At 51.5% G+C, this 17038-nt stretch overlaps 1 protein-coding gene across 1 annotated transcript in view; it reads right to left on the reverse strand.

Annotated features, from left to right (window-relative positions):
* Positions 1–10117, reverse strand: part of ACAP1 (ArfGAP with coiled-coil, ankyrin repeat and PH domains 1) — a 34175-nt gene extending 24058 nt beyond the window's left edge. The window contains exons 1-4 of the mRNA XM_084806703.1: positions 9851–10117; positions 3303–3360; positions 2217–2336; positions 652–705 (exon numbers count right to left, since the gene is read on the reverse strand). Of these exons, the coding sequence (XP_084662829.1) occupies positions 652–705; positions 2217–2336; positions 3303–3360; positions 9851–9903 (285 nt within the window). The 5' untranslated portion in view covers positions 9904–10117. The remainder of the gene's footprint in view (positions 1–651; positions 706–2216; positions 2337–3302; positions 3361–9850) is intronic.
* Positions 10118–17038: the final 6921 nt, after the last annotated feature.

Here is a 17038-nt window from a genome sequence, read left to right on the forward strand (position 1 = left end):
GGGCAGGCGTGAGGAACCTCTTTTGGCCCAAGGGCTGGACTGCCCCCTGGAAAGCTCCCGGGGATGCATGCGGACAGTGGCTGTGGCCACCCCGCTCATGTATACACACACACATGCACCCTTCCCAGCCCCCCCCCCCTTTCTCAGCTGATCCATGCAGGTCAGCTGGCAGGGGAGGGGCATTTTTGCTGCTCAGTGCTGAGAAAGGCAGCCTCTCCCAGCACTGAGTAGGAAAAAGCTCTTCTTGCAGATCAGGTTGCCTGGGGAGAAAGGGCTGGGCTGGAGAAGCAGCTGGTGGGTTGGATGGGGAACCCCATGGGCTGCCACCAGCTGTGGGCGAGAGGTTCCCCACACCTGCTGCAGGGGCTGCAGAGACACAGTGTAATGGGGGCAGAGGGGGCGATGCTATTTGGATTTTCCAAAGGGTTTGGAGCCCCCCTCCCAAAGGTGTCCACCCCTGGGAATGAACATGGGCAGGTGACTTCTCCATGGATTTTGTCAGGCATCTCCCCAGGTGATCCCCCCCTCTCAGCTTCTACCCCCTTAGGGAATGAGGGAGCAGCTGAACGCCTCTGGAGAACCAGGAAGGCGCAGACAGAGGCTGATGGGAGCAGGGAAAGGATGACCGGAAAGACGGAGGATGCCACTCACCTCTTGCCCATTGACCATTTTGTTCAAGCTCACAGAAAATTTTTCTAGGCACTCCTGGAAAGTGGGAGGGAAGGAAGCAAGAGAAAAGGGCTGTGAGGAGACGAGAGGTCTAAGAGTTCCCGACACCCAGTTTGCAATCTGGGGAAGATTCATCCCTAGAACTGGAGCTGAGACAAAAGCCCAGCGTAATAAAGGGCAATAGCAATTTATATGATGGAATCCCAAAAGCCTTTAAAAAAAAAATCAAGTTTCTAGACCTCATGCTCTTTTTTAAAAGCAAGTTTCTAGCGCTCAGTGTGGATTTCTGGGAAACATTTGGGAGCATCCAAGTAGCAGCTGCTGAAGGCTCTATTCAGAATGACCTGGGAGAGGGACACAGTTCCCATTTGCCCCCTGCCCACAGCCCCAAATACTTCCCTTTTTGTTCACTACACCTCACAACCAGCCCAAGGGAAGTGGTGGACCTTCAGTCTGCCTTGCAAACACACCTTCTGATTCAGATCCTCTGTCTTTCGGGCCACTCGCTATCTCTCAGCCTACCTCATAGGAGCGTTGTGAAAACAGAAGTACCCTTCCCAGAGCTTCCTGTAGCACCTTAAAGACTAACATATTTTATTCTGGCAGAAGCTTTCATGGACACTGGACATTTCCATGAGACGCATTGAGTGTTATTGAGAGTTTTCAGGTTTATGTATAGTATATATGGGTGGACTAGAGAGTAAACCATCAGGTCAGAAGGAAATTAAATCCTAAAAGTGACAATGACGTTATTCATACTGGTCATTCACAGTGCAGCTGTAACTGGTAACACAAACGCCCTGGCACTAGGTAAGCCAATTACAGGGTTTACCCCCTGTAATTTTATCCCCAGATACAGGAGGATAAAAAATCCTTTATCCTGATTCAAGCCTCTGGCAACAGGCTTGAATTCTAACTCAGTTGATGCATTCTAACTCAGCAGGCTCTTGCTCCACTCTCCCGCTGAAGTTTCTCTGAAAACTGTGAAAGGCACCCTGCACATGCTCAGAGGCACAATCATGTTACTTCACCTCTACCAGGGCTAAGCTCCGGCACTGAAAAAAGGTTCCAGGGTGGAGAAATGGCTTCAAGCAAGCCCTACTCCCAGTTTTTGCCCTCAAATAAAATGGCATAATTAGATTATTGTTGTTGCATAATAATAATTATAATAAAAGCAACAACAACATTGTTTCATTGCACCTGGCCACCTTGAGAAGTCCTAAGCACTAAGCTGACACACAGGACAAAAGGAGTGTCCTTCCAGCACAGTGACTGTAAACATCACTGCTTCTCGCCATGACCTCCAGGCCATGGCCAAACCTGTCTTTCAAGCCCAGCCACCTGACTGATGGGCCAGCCCAAAGGACCAGCTGAGGCACAGAAGCAGCAGAGAGATCCACAGCACTCAGGAGCCCAACCTTTCCCCGCCCCCCGTGCCGCTCGCAGCACCCAAATAAGACGCTCATCTACCCTGGCATCAGGCCTGCTTCTGTCCCCTGCTTTCTCCTTCCCTCCAGACTCCACCATCCTTTCCAGGGCAAACTTACGCTCATCATGTTGTCCCCCGGGGAATTCTGGGAGAGCTCCTGGATGCCGGACACAAAGTTCTTGCTGTGAGTGCAGTACTGGCGCCCCGATTCCAGCATGGTGCTACACAGCTTCAGCAGCTGGCCGGAAGGAGGGAGAAAGGAACGGGGAGGTCAGGCAGAACATCCCAGCAGAGGCAAAAGCCACCTCCCACCACCCCGGCTGGGCAGGAAAATTGTCCATCGCCTTCCCGGCTTTTTAATCCCAACTCCTAATTCACGGGAACTGCCTTTATACCTGGAAGTGCCTCTCCAAACGCCTGCGTGGTTATGCCCCCTCTCTGACTTGCTGCAAATCTCTCCTCAAAATCCACCTTTTCCATGAAGCCTCTTAGCCCCCAGACCTGTTTGTAACTTGGCCTAAGTATATCTGTCCAAAACTGTAAACATTAAGAAATTACATTTTTATCCAAATCTTCCTCCAAGGAACTCGGAGTGGTATGCACAGGTGCGTCGTTCCTCTGCACCATGTCATCCTCACAACACCCCTATAAGGTAGGTTAGGCGGAGAGACTGAGTGACTGGCCCAAGGTCCATCCAGTGAACTTCGCGGCAGAGTGGGAATCAAGCTTCGGTCTTGCAGGTCTAAATACAGTACTCTAACCACCACACCACCCTCAGCCTAAACCTAACCCACGTTACAGGGTTGTTGTGAGGAGAACACAAGGGGTGGGGAGAGAATCACATATGCTGCTCTGATTTCCTTGGAGGAAGGCGATAAGAATCCATGTGTGCTCTTCCCTTGTCTACCCCAACCTCCGTTAGTCCCCGCTGCGTCATGTTTTGGGTCGCAAGCCTGCCTTCTTATACTCTGCAAAACAGCTTGCACACTGATGGGATGACGATGATGACGATGGACCTTTACCCCCCCCCCCCCCGGGCTTTACGATCACCTACCAGGAACAGAGCCTTTTCTTGGAAAGCAAAGTAGCGCTTTGCAATGTGTTCTGCAATGCAGCTCAGGTCCTCCTCAAGCAAATCATTAGTGGGCAACAAGGCCCAAGGCTTCATTGCAAGCTGACTGCCTTGCAACAAGGTACCCCTCACCTTCTCCAGCTGTGTCTCCAACGCAGACACATCTGTTTCCACCGTCTCGATGGCAGCCCTGAGATCGGAAGGGGGAAACAGGGGAAACAAACGTGATCAGTAGAGGCTGGGCTTCAGCGGAAGGCGTGTTGGAATATAATGTGAGCAGCCCAGGTTCAAAGTCTGCCTCTGCTATCGACTCAGCACACGACTTTGGGGCCATGATTCCCTCTGCCTCCGCTCCCCCACTTGCAGAAGGGGGGCAGTAACGACCAGCCTCTCAGGGCTGGTTTGTATTGAACACTGCTACAAAACTGCTTTGAAACGTTCTGGAAGCAATTCACCACTGCAGGCTCAACGGAGAGCGCCCGGGATTTGAGGGGTGGGGGGCGAACCAGTCCATCACCTCCTTCCCAAATGCTAGATTGCGGGTAAGCAACCTGGTGCCCTCCAGATGTTTTGGACTACAATTCCCATAAACCCCAATCATGGGCCATGCTGGCTGGGTCTTATGGGAGATGTAGTCCCAAACTTCTGGTCACCTACCCCTCTGCAGGGAGAGCCAGTGTGGTGTAGCGGCAAGAGTGCTGGACTGGGAGCTGGGAGATCCGGGTTCTAGTCCCCACTCGGCCATGGAAGCTCACTGGGTGACTTTGGGCCAGTCACACACTCTCAGCCCAACCCACCTCACAGGGTTGTTGTTGTGAGGATAAAATGGAGAGGGGGAGGATAATGTAAGCTGCCTTGGGTTCCTTGCAAGAGGGAAAAAGGCGGGGTATAAATTAATTAAATAAATAAATAAACAAGGGGTGCTCAGAGCAGATGCAATTCAGCTTGCTACCGCAGGGTTGCACCTGCTGAACGACACAGCTAGCCAATCAGAATGAGGGGCAATAAAGGCAGGGCTGGGGTCACCACCAGGCATCTTTGGACAGTGGCTAGGGCCATGGGGCCCCCTCAAAATACACACACACACACACACATATATATATATATATATATATATTCTGGCCTAGCACTGGGAGTAGCAGCAGGCAGTCAGGTCTAGCCAACCTTTTAATTACCCATAATGCCCCTGACCTAGCACCACTCTGGAGCATTGTGGGAAATTTAAAGGGCGGCTAGGCCTAGCTGCCCACTACAGTGAAGTAAGCCCACCAGGGCCCACTAACAGAGGGAGCTCACCAGAGTACACTTTGACCCCCTCCAACCTGGAACCAACCCTTTTATTGCATGGGGACATCATCCAGGACTTCAGTGACAAGGCAAAGAGAGGCCAGGATGGAGTATGCGTAGGGCAGCCTTCCCCACCAGGTGGGGATGGTGGGAGGGCACCAGGTCGGGGAAACCTGACCTAGCGGAACCAGGCACTACGCCGAGAAGGTGGATAACACTTCACCAAGACCTGTTCCTCTTTCCACCCCGCCTCCCTCTGCCTGTTCTCTTGCGGTCTCTTTGCAGTTTCCTGCCTCTTTTTGGGGCTGCAACCACTTCCTGTCAGTTGCCTGGAAACCTCCCCACGTCCATCCTGATCTGAAGCACGGCTGCTTTTCTTGCGATGCACACAAACCTGAGAAGGGGCATGTGTAAAATCACGAGTGACGACGTACAAATACTACCCCGATGGTGCAAGAACACGGGACTATTGGAAACAGCTGGGAATAAAGCCTTCTAGAGAAAAGAGGCCTTATCCCCTAATTCCACCTTGCCCCAGGCTCTTACTTTAGTTACCTAGATTGGAGGTAGTTGCCTCGGTAACCACCTCCAACCTGGGTAACTACCTCTAACCTAAGTAACTAGTGTGGTGGTGTGGAGACCATAGGCCTAGGGAATGGGATAATGGCTCCCTTCTCTAGAGGGTCCCAGTCCTGGATCTTTCCAATGAGGCAGTACCAGCTCCTTTCCAGCTGTTCAATATGGCTACCAATATAGAGTCAATTCAAGGCGGCCACCACACGCAGATCCCCCATAATGCACTGGGACTGTAGCTCAGACTAGAGGGAGAAGTTATTCAGACCAGGAAGGAAATGTCACAAAACCACAGGAGTTGGGAGAAACACCACAAGAGAGGAGAAGAAGCCGGCAAAACACAAACACACACTAGATTCAACAGTGCTGGGATACACACACAAAAGAGGGGAGGGGAGGGGAGACCATCCAACCCTTCTTTGCTGGGAGAGGGAAAGATTGAAAGCCACCCGCAGGGCTCCCCGGCACTGGAAAGATGTGGTAGAAATTCTGCAAGTGGAAATCAATTACTCTCGGAATCAACATGTCACACGTTCCCGGCAGGCAGCTGGGAGGGGCTACAGAATGGAAAACATACAAGAATGTTTTCTCTGGATTTCAAACTGAGAGGCGAGAGACAGAGACAGGCAGGCAGGCAGGCAGGCAGACAGACAGACTGACAGAGAAGGTAAATCACCTAAGAAGTGCTGTGCTGGATTAGACCAAAGGGCTCTCTAGACCAGCATTCACTTTGCACAGCGACCAACCAGATGCCCCAATGGGAAGTCCCCAAGTAGGATGTGAGCACAATAGCACCCTCTTGCTCATACTCCCCATCAATTGGCATACAGAGGTATTTACTGGGGGTAATATGACTAGATACATGACTAGTATCCTCCATCTAGCCTGTCCCCCAACTCAGAGGTGGACAGAAAGCAGATCCCTAGATGTTTTGGACTTCAAATTGTTGTAGATCACAAGCTGAATATGAGCCAACAATGTGATGTGGCTGCCAAAAAGGCAAATGCTATTTTGGGTTTCATTAATAGAAGCATAGCTTCCAAATCCCGGGAAGTACTAGTTCCCCTCTACTCAGCACTGGTTAGGCCTCATCTGGAGTACTGTGTCCAGTTCTGGGCACCACAGTTTAAAAAGGATGCAGACAAGCTGGAGAGGGTTCAGAGGAGGGCAACGAAGATGATCAGGGGACTGGAAACAAAGCCCTGTGAAGAGAGACTGAAAGAACTGGGCATGTTTAGCCTTGAGAAGAGAAGACTGAGGGGAGATAGGATAGCGCTCTTCAAGGACTTGAAAGGCTGTCCCAGAGAGGAAGGCCAGGATCTCTTCTCCATCATCCCAGAGTGCAGGACACGGAATAATGGGCTCAAGGGTTCAGCTCCAGATTCCGGCTGAACATCAGGAAAAACATCCTGACTGTCAGAGCAATACGACAATGGAGCCAATTCTCTAGGGAGGCGGTGGGCTCTCCCACACTGGAGGCGTTCAAGACGAGGCTGGACAGCCATCTGTCAGGGATGCTCTGACGGATTCCTGCATTGAGCAGGGGGTTGGACTCGATGGTCTTCTAGGCCCCTTCCAACCCGACTATTCTATGATTCTATGAACTCCCAGCATTCCTGGCCATTGGCCATGCTGGCAGGGGCTTCTGGGAGCTTAAGGCTTTGTCAAAAACAAGTCCTGCCAGACAAATCTGATCTCATTTTTTGATCAAGTAACCTCCCTTGTAGACTGTGGGAATGCTGTAGACATCATATACCTCGACTTCAGCAAAGCTTTCGACAAAGTGCCCCATGATATCCTGATGAGCAAACTAGCTCCAAGTGGGCTAGATGAAACAACGATCCGGTGGATCCACAGTTGGCTACAGAATTGGACTCAAAGAGTGCTTATCAATGGGACCTTCTCAAACTGGGGAGAGGTAACGAGTGGGGTACCGCAGGGCTCAGTCCTGGGCCCAGTGCTCTTCAACATTTTTATGAATGACTTGGAGGAGGAGGTGCAGGGAATGCTGATCAAATTTGCAGATGACACCAAATTGGGTGGGATAGCTAATACTTCGGAAGACAGAAACAAAATTCAAAGTGATCTGGATAGACTGGAGCGCTGGGCAGAAAACAACAGAATGACATTTAATAGGGACAAATGCCAAGTTCTGCACCTAGGAAAAAGAAACCAAATGCACAGTTACAAGATGGGGGATACGTGGCTCAACCACACTACAAGTGAGAAGGATCTTGGAATTGTTGTCGATCACAAGCTGAATATGAGCCAACAATGTGATGTGGCTGCAAAAAAGGCCAATGCTCTTTTGGGCTGCATTAATAGAAGCATCGCTTCCAAATCCCGGGAAGTACTAGTTCCCCTCTACTTAGCACTGGTTAGGCCTCATCTGGAGTATTGTGTCCAGTTCTGGGCACCACACTTTAAGAAGGATGCAGACAAACTGGAGAGGGTTCAGAGGAGGGCAACAAAGATGATCAGGGGACTGGAAACAAAGCCCTATGAAGAGAGACTGAAAGAACTGGGCATGTTTAGCCTTGAGAAGAGAAGACTGAGGGGAGATATGATAGCACTCTTCAAGTACTTGAAAGGTTGTCACAGAGAAGGCCAGGATCTCTTCTTGATCATCCCAGAGTGCAGGGCACGGAATAATGGGCTCAAGTTACAGGAAGCCAGATTCCGGCTGAACATCAGGAAAAACTTCCTGACTGTAAGAGCAATATGACAGCGGAACCAATTACCTGGGGAGGCGGTGGGCTCTCCCACACTGGAGGCCTTCAAGACGAGGCTGGACAGCCATTTGTCAGGGATGCTCTGACTTGGATTCCTGCATTGAGCAGGGGGTTGGACTCGATGGCCTTGTAGGCCCCTTCCAACCCTACTATTCTATGATTCTATGATTCTAAGTTCAAAACACTTGGAGATCTGCCTTCTGCCCAGCCCAGCCCTGCCCTAATGTCCAAATCGTGGGGGTTGCTTGTGATCAGGTGTGGGCAGTGATTGATGGACTGGCTGAGTTAGATGTAAGGAAAAAGAGGGTGGAGGGAAACAGCCTGCACCCTGGGGCTGCAGTGATTCCACATTGTGGGAACCACACTGACTTTGGAGCTTCACATTCTTCCCCAGCTGATCAGTTTGTCATTGTGAGAAGTGAAGTGGGGCCAAGAGACCTTTGAGGTCCCTGGACTACTGCACTGTGAGATCCGAGAGGCACAGCTACGAGCAGGATTTGCACCCAGCACCATTCTCTGCGAGGGTGCAGGACATCCTGGGACACATCCCTCTGAGCGCACAGCACAGCCGAGTCACCAGCACCCCTCAAGACCACGCTGCCCCACATGACCTTGTGGGGCCAGCCTGAACCACCACACTGCATGGGGGCTGCTGCCCTAGCCTTGCCTGCGCAACACGATGCAAAACAGCACAGGCACAGAGATGTTCTATAGCCGCCAACACTGGCCACTGCACACCTCTCTAAGCTGCCCCGGTGGGGTTTTCCAGCCCGTCTGCACCATTAATGCCTTCCTACCGTGCTCCAATTATCACTTCCTGTCCTCACCACACTGGCTAGGTGAAGAAAGTGTGAGGCTTAAACACACAAGCGCGTGATGCGAGGGTGCACACCGGAAACTCCTGCAGGCAGGTGGGGGGCAGGGCAGGGCAGGGGCGCAAGGCCATCTCCTTGCTACTGATGGGGGTGGGCCGAGGGGGAAGAATAGCCTCCCTAGCCTCCTCAGGTTAAGCCCTCTCCACTGGACACCCACACCGCTGCACCTCCTCCATTACAGGGCACCCGAAATGTTATAACTGCCTTGCTGGGGGCGGGATTTTTCCCCCCACAAACAGGGTTGCCATCTTACCAGGGGAAAAACAGGCCTGGCCTGCTCCTGGGTCTTCAACTGCACCTTGTCGGGCAGCAAAGAGCAGGTTAAGCTCTCTGTGGCAGAGAGAGGCATGTGTATCATTTCAGGAGCTCATTTCTGCACATCAGACTGCTGACAGAGGCACAGGAGCAGGGCTGGTTTAAAGGCTGGTGACTCTACTCCCGGTTCACCCCCTTTCACGCGACCACCGCCATGCATCCATCACGCCATGCTACGCCCTTGTCCTGTTTTCCACACCACCAAACTCCTTTTGCTGCCTCTCAGCCAGCACAAGGAGGGAGTGGGTGGGGGGAAATTGCCCCAAGGGGGGAGGCAAAAGCAGCCCCCAATGAAAGGCAGATCCACCCTGTCCCTCCACGCAATCTATTCTCCCTGCAGAAGGCCAGGATTTGAAGAATCCCACCCAAGAGAAAAAATGATTCACGCCCCACTTGGCTCCATGAACTCATATTTCTTCCGTCGTCTCTAAAACTCCCCACTACTCAAGTCCCATCACGGTTTTAACCGTTGGGTTTCCGCTCCCCTCCTCTCACCACTAGACGCCACTTCCTTCCCTTTGCCAGGCGCAGAGCCCAGGGGGAGTCCAGGCTCCCAGCCGCCGCCCCCCCAGACCCCTTCTTAGTTCCAAGCACAGGCCGTTGCTGCTCTCCCGCCACACCGCTTCGAGAACCTGCAGGGTCTGTTCCAAAAACGCTCCCATTAAAAGCTGGGCCGGCGCAGGGCCAGAGGCAAGGCCGGGGGTCAAGGCGCCCGTGAGTCCCGCTGGAGAGGGCGCCTGGCACCGGCCCGCCCCGCAAGCAGCTGGGGCCGCCTGGCGGAACCGGCCGCCTGCCGCCGCCTGGCCCCGGCCCCGGCCCCGGCGAAGAGACGCGCGGCGCGGCCAGAGCGCGCGGCCAGCAGGAGCGCAGCGGGGCGGCCGTCGCGGCCAGGACCCACCTGAAGCGGGGCGAGTCTTTGAGGCACTCCTCGAAGTCCAGCTTGACGGTCATCTTGCCAGCCCGACCCCAAGCGGCGGCGGCGGCGGCGGCGGTTCTCCGGGACGCTCCGGAGCGACGGCGCAGCGCGGGCAGGCGACACCTGGACCGAACTTCGGAGCAGCTGCGGACCGACAAGAGGAGCCAGGGACGCGCGGCGCAAGCAGGCGCCGCCGGCAGCGGTTGCCGCTCCGCCCCGGGGCGGGCGGCTGGGCCGCCGGCCACGCCCGGCGGCGGCGGAGCCATCCTCGGCGAGCCCTGGAGAGGGCGGCGGGCCCAGGGCGCGGGACGCCGGGCGCACAGCGCCGCCTGCGGGTAGTCGCTGCAGCCCGCGGGGAGGACGCCAGGGCGGCTGCGGCTGGGGAAGGGCTCAGCCCTCGTGCGTTCCCAAGCTGGATGGGAACCGGAGGAGCGGAGCGGGGCAGCCACGAGGCGCTCCGCTTCCAAGGCGCCGCGCCGCGCGGACTGGGCCGGACCTTTCTGGAGCCGGCCCCGAAAGAGACTGAAGGTCCTTCACCTGGGGGCCCAAGTCCAGCGCCCCTAACTAACTTTCAGTAAACTAGCTCAAAGTGGGCTAGATGAAACAACCTTCACGTGCATCCGCAGTTGGCTACAGAATCGGACTCAAAGAGTGCTTATCCATGGGACCTTCTCAAGCTGGGGAGAGGTAACGAGTGGGGTACCCCAGGGCTCAGTCCTGGGCCCAGTGCTCTTCAACATTTTTATGAATGACTTGGAGGAGGAGGTGCAGGGAACGCTGATCAAATGTGCAGATGACACAAAATTGGGCGGGATAGCTAGTACTTCGGAAGACAGAAACAAAATTCAGAGTGATCTGGATAGACTGGAGCGCTGGGCAGAAAACAACAGAATGACATTGAATAGGGATAAATGCCAAGTTCTGCACCTAGGAAAAAGAAACCAAATGCACAGTTACAAGATGGGGGATACGTGGCTCAACAACACTACAAGCGAGAAGGATCCTGGAATTGTTGTCGATCACAAGCTGAATATGAGCCAACAATGTGATGTGGCTGCAAAAAAGGCCAATGCTCTTGCCGACAAAGGTCCGTCTAATCAAAGCTATGGTTTTCCCAGTAGTAATGTATGGCTGTGAGAGCTGGACTATAAGGAAGGCTGAGCGCCGAAGAATTGATGCTTTCGAACTGTGGTGCTGGAGAAGACTCTTACGAGTCCCCTGGACTGCAAGGAGGTCAAATCAGTCCATCCTAAAGGAAATCAACCCTGATTGCTCATTGGAAGGACAGATACTGAAGCTGAAGCTCAAATATTTTGGCCACCTAATGCGAAGAGAAAACTCTCTGGAAAAGACCCTGATGCTGGGAAAGACTGAAGGCAAACGGAGAAGGGGACGGCAGAGGATGAGATGGCTAGGGGACGGCAGAGGATGAGATGGCTAGATAGCATCACCGATGCAATGAATATGAACTTGAGCACGCTCCGGGAGAGAGCACAGGACAGGAAGGCCTGGTGTGCTATGGTCCATGGGGTCACGAAGAGTCGGACACGACTGAACGACTGAACAACAACCCATGTTCCCCTGCTGCTAACATTGGTGAAATGTAAATTCTAGTAATTCTAAATTAGAATGCATGTATAACCTATGTATAACTCCTTCTCACTCAAGCCTTTGAGAAGAGTGGGTTCACATGGTTATTATCCAGCAATAGGAAGGGCTGTAGCTCAGTGGAATAATGGGCTCAACCTTCAGAAACTTTGCAGGTTTCTTGCCTGGGGGACATCTCTAATGACCTGTGCATTTTCATACAAATTTACCCAAAAACTATTGGGGAAGGGATGAATGGAAGGGAAAGCAAATCACTCCCTCCCCCAAACTGGGGAACTCCCCTTCCACATGAACTGCTGCACCTATCCTTCTGAAACTTTGCTGGTTTCTTACTTAGGGACAACTGTAGGCTGTCTGTAACTTTCAGAACAATGGTCCACAAGGAACATAGGGAGATCAGTATGTCCTCTTTTGGAGACCTCAAAATGTCAAGGCCACCCTTGCACAAAAACCCTTGTGGCTATCATTCTGAAATTTGGCAGACATGATCTCCTCTGATGGGGCAATGAATCCTGAATTTTTTATCCAATTCTTCCAAGGAATTAAAACGTTATTGGCAGTTCCCTTTAAAAGAAAATTAAGATATAAACCCTGCACCTATTTTTCTGACATTGGGCAGGTGTAATCCCCTTTTAGGGGGCTACGGTGCCTGAAATTATCCAGTTCAGACCAAGAGAAAAAAGTTATAGGTTTTTTTTTCTAATTTCCCATGGTAGTCAACAGGAAGCATAAAGACTCATTTTTCCAAACCTTGACTCAGATTTGGTGCTGAGCTGAAGTGGTCTGACTACAAATTGGCCAGAGCAGAAGTGGGATGTTTTCCAAAATGCTGAATCGGGATCTGAGCTGAAGTGGGGTGGGGGATCAGTGCACATTTCATATGTACATATGTAATGTATACACACGCAAGCACACTGCATGCACGCACCACACACACGTATGTTAGACGTGCGCTTAGACTCGTGTGTGTGTGTGTGTATGCAAATTTGTGTTATGGGCCTGTGCCCGGGATCTTTTAAGACCCTAGCAACGCCCCTGGTTGTCACAGAGAGGAAGGCCCAGATCTCTTCTGGATCATCCCAGAGTGCAGGACACGGAATAATGGGCTCAAGTTACAGGAAGCCAGATTACAGCTGAACATCAGGAAAAACATCCTGACTGTCAGAGCAATATGACAATGGAGCCAATGACGTAGGTGGGCTCTCCCACACTGGAGGCATTCAAGACGAGGCTGGACAGCCATCTGTTGGGGATGCTCTGACTTGGATTCCTGCATTGAGCAGGGGCCAGGGGGCAGGACTCTATAGGCCCCTTCCAACCCTACTATTCTATGATTCTATGACACACACACACACACACACACACACAGAGCGGCAGGTGCAGAACCAAGCCCCACTTTATTCCTGAAGTTGTGATGGCGCTGTGATTTCAGGAAGTTTAAAACACAAAACTGCACGTACTCAGAGGGCTTTAAAAAAATCAGGGTTGGCAAACAATGCTGTTATTGATCTTAACAGATGTAGAAGCAGTTGTGTACTTTACAACTGAGAAATATGAAGCACACAACTGACATTTCTCGCACAACTGAAATAATACACATAGCCATCAAAAAACCCCTCCCCAGAGTGTTAATAATAAATAAATAGGACTGATAAGGGCACAGCCCTATGCATGTTTAGAAAAATGTTCTACAACTCCGAGCATTCCCCAGACAACCATGCTGGCTAAGGATTGTCGGGAGTTGCAGGACTTTTTTCTGTCTAAACATGCATAGGATTGTGCCTTAAGTCCTGGGACTAAAATTGCCTAGTGGTGCCACTGATCCATTTTCCAGAGGGTTGCTGTGTTACTCTATTGCAGCAAAAGCAACAGAGTCTTCTTACTGGTTTTTAAGGTGCCACAAGACACTTTTGAATATCCTTTGTATTGTTTTAAAAATGCTTTTGTGGGGGGAGGAGAGGGTGCCGCAAACTCTGGAGGCAGATATGTGCCTGGAAGAGGGTGGATCAGGGAGGGGAACTGACTGAGACCGAATCCAGGCAGCACAGAAGTGATGGTGGCGGTAGTCCTGGAGAGGAGAAATGTGAGTGCTGCTGGGAGAGATGGTGGTTGCAAGATCCTTGTTCTGCTTAGGTGGATAGCCTGAGGGTATGCCTGAACCTGGCGCTGCTCTTTGAGAAGCAGGTTGGGATGGATGCAAGAAATACTCATAGTCACCTGAGTTGCATACTGCATTTCCGCAATACCTTGTGCTCCAGGCGGTTCACAAAACAAACAAATGCAACCTCCATAATTATAATACTTTGCAATACAACATTAACTCAGTTGCAGTTCATTCGAAACATCAACATTTAAATAAGCGCAAAACATATCAGTAGGTCAGTAAATGATGCCCATAGAATCATAGAATCATAGAATAGTAGGGCTGGAAGGGGCCTACAAGGCCATCGAGTCCAACCCCCTGCTCAAGGCAGGAATCCAAGTCAGAGCATCTCTGACACATGGCTGTCCATCCTCGTCTTGAATGCCTCCAGTGTGGGAGAGCCCACCGCCTCCCCAGGTCATTGGCTCCATCGTGGTATTGCTCTAATAGTCAGGACATTTTTCCTGATGCTCAGCCGGAATCTGGCTTCCTGTAACTTGAGCCCATTATTCTGTGTCCTGCACTCTGGGATGGTGGAGAAGAGATCCCGGCCTTCCTCTCTGCGACAACCTTTCAGGTACTTAAAAAGCGCTATCCCATCTCCCCTCAGTCTTCTCTTCTCAAGGCTAAACATGCCCAGTTCTTTCCGTCTCTCTTCATAGGGCTTTGTTTCCAGTCCCCGGATCATCTTCGTTGCCCAGTACCAGAAATGCCTAGAAATCCCCTTGCCCATTTATTTATCCTCAGGGCGCACAACCTCTTTTGCTTGAGGCCCAAATTCCAATTTGGAGAGGTTCTGGGGAGATGCATTCCAGTAATGGGTGGGGCCAAAGATAAAAGGGGCAGGGCCAAATACCAAACGTACCAGCCTATTGTAGTATAGGACTTTTTTCTGTCTAAAAATGCATAGGATTGCACCGTAAAGCTCCTACTGCCAGTCTGAGGAGAGTCAGTCCAAGCTTTTTAGAATGGGGAAAAATCCGCACAAAAGCTGGGAAAGGGGCTGGGCCAGGAGAAGGGGGCATGGCCATCCGGGCCTGTAGTTCCACACCCCTGACTTATACTATTTCTACACCACTTAATATCTGAAAATCTCTTAAGCGATTTACATCAAAAATACATATACTGTCTTATAAAAGCCAGCATAAAAACTATTTAAAATAATAAATGCAACAAGAATGACAGTAGAACGGAGTGGTGTCACAGTCGATAACAAGGCGATTACTGCTGAGTTTCTCTCTCCCAGCCCTGCTCCTCCCAGATAGATCAGACCTTGCTACACTGATCAAGGTGCCTGTAGCCTCTAGGCTTGATTGTCACAGTAGTGCGCGCCACATCGTGGGACTGACCTGGGAGGCTAGCCGGAAGCTTTGACTGGCACAAGATGCCACTGCGCTTCTCATAACCCAGGAGTGGGGGACCATTGGCCCTTCAGATGTGGTTGAGACTCCAACTCCCATCAGCTCCAGGCAGCATGGCTAATGGTCAAGGATGATAGGGACTGTAGTCCAACGATATTGCTGTGGGGGGGCACAGTTTCCCCACCCCATCCTAACAGGCACTGAGAGAGATACAAATATCCACCTCTTCTGCACCACTGAGTTTCCCTGTTTGGTTCCAGGCCCAGTTCCGCTGGTGCTGGTTTTAGCCCTTAAATTAGTCTTCTCCAATCTGGTGCCCTCCAGTGGTGTTGGGCGACAACTCCCGTAATCCCCAGCCTGTAGTAGTCCACAGTGTGATGTAGTGGTTAGAGTGCGGACTGGGACTCAGGAGATCCGGGTTCCAGTCCCCACTCGGCCAGGAAGCTCATTGGGTGACTTTGGGCCAGTCACTGACTCTCAGCCTGACCTACCTCACAGGGTTGTTGTGAGGATGAAATGGAGGGGGGGGGGACCATGCAAGCTGCCTTGGCTTCCTTTTAAGAGGAAAAAAGGCAGGATATAAATGTCATAATAGTAAACAAATGTAACAATACAAAATAAAACAGCCCTGGCAGGCCCCTGGTCAGGCAAGGAGGCTTTAAAGATGTGCATGGCTGGGAGCCTCTCTTCATGTGAGCCTGCTAACTAACTGAGAATGAATCAAGGGCTTTTAATGGCCATCCCTCCTTACAGCCAGGAGTTGGGTGCTTTCCCTTACCGGCCCAACGTTTCGAAACCTCCTCCTGGAAAAAAGGCTGGAAGGGCTACTTCTTTATTGAATTTCTCAGAGTTGTAAAACCTCATGGCCTAACTGCTCTTCCTTTATCTCTCCGCCCCACCCCTGTTTAGCTGTTTGGCTCCTGTTGTGCTCACCCCACTGCTCTGCACGGTGAGACACTGGGGGGGGGGCTGCAGCACTTACCCAGAGTAGTTCCCTCTGGGAGGAGGTCATGGGGGGGGTGCATGCTTCTTTGCATTTTCTAATAGTCACCTTGATTTACAAATGTATGGGCTCAAATTACATGCACACAATTCAAACCAGCTGTGCTGGCTTGGGGGTGCTGGGAGTTGTAGTCCAACACATCTGGAGGGCCCCAGGTTGGGGAAGGCTGATAGAGGAACAAGCTGTGTTACCTAAACTAGCCATTGGGTAGCGCTGCTATTCCATACATGCAGCTTTCTGGCTCTTTTGGCCAGGAGAAAGAGACAATCCAGCCTCCTTGCTAGTTAAGAGCCCTTCTCTTTCCCCTCCCTCTCAGGAGTCCTGTCTTCCCTGGGAAAGATGTTTCTTTTCTTCTTCTGAACAAGCCATGTGTCCTGTATCATAAGTATACAAGAAGAGTCCTGCCACTTGATCAGACCAAAGCTCCATCTGATCTGGCGTCCTGCTTCCCAGAGTGGGCAACCAGTTCCTTCCAGGAAATTGGCTAGCAGAGCTTGAAGAAAAATTGTCTCCAGTATCTGATACTTCTAGGTACAATGCCTCTGAAAAGGGAGGTTCTATTTAGCTGTCACGGCCAGTTGCCACTGATACACTTTTTCTTCCTCCATGCATGTATCCCCCTATAACAGCCTTCACCAACCTGGTGCCCTCCAGATGTGTTAGACTACACCTCCCAGCATCCCCCAGCCGGGAGTTGTAGCCCAACACATCTGGAGGGCACCAAGTTGGGGAAAGCTGCCTTATAAGACCATAAGAGTCTGCTGGGATTTGAACCCAGGATCTCCACTCTACTAAACAGGCTCTCTGTCCAGCTAAGTCATTGTGCCCTGTGGCATCCAAGACAGCTCTGAAACTAAGGTAACACACCCCATTCTTTTGCATACCCGGCATCATGAGCTATGATCATCACCAGTCTATTTGGCTACCCAAGTTTGGCTTAGCTTCAGAATGGTATTAAAACTCTGTCACATTCCAAAAAATGTGGGGGAAAAGCTTCACTTTCCCACCGGCACCCTGAAACATTGCTCCTTGAGATGCTGGCTGGGGGCTTAATG

Source organism: Heloderma suspectum, chromosome 6, assembly GCF_057233095.1.
Source record: "Heloderma suspectum isolate Gila_16-S chromosome 6, 16-S_ref, whole genome shotgun sequence".
Taxonomy (NCBI): Eukaryota; Metazoa; Chordata; class Lepidosauria; order Squamata; family Helodermatidae; genus Heloderma; species Heloderma suspectum.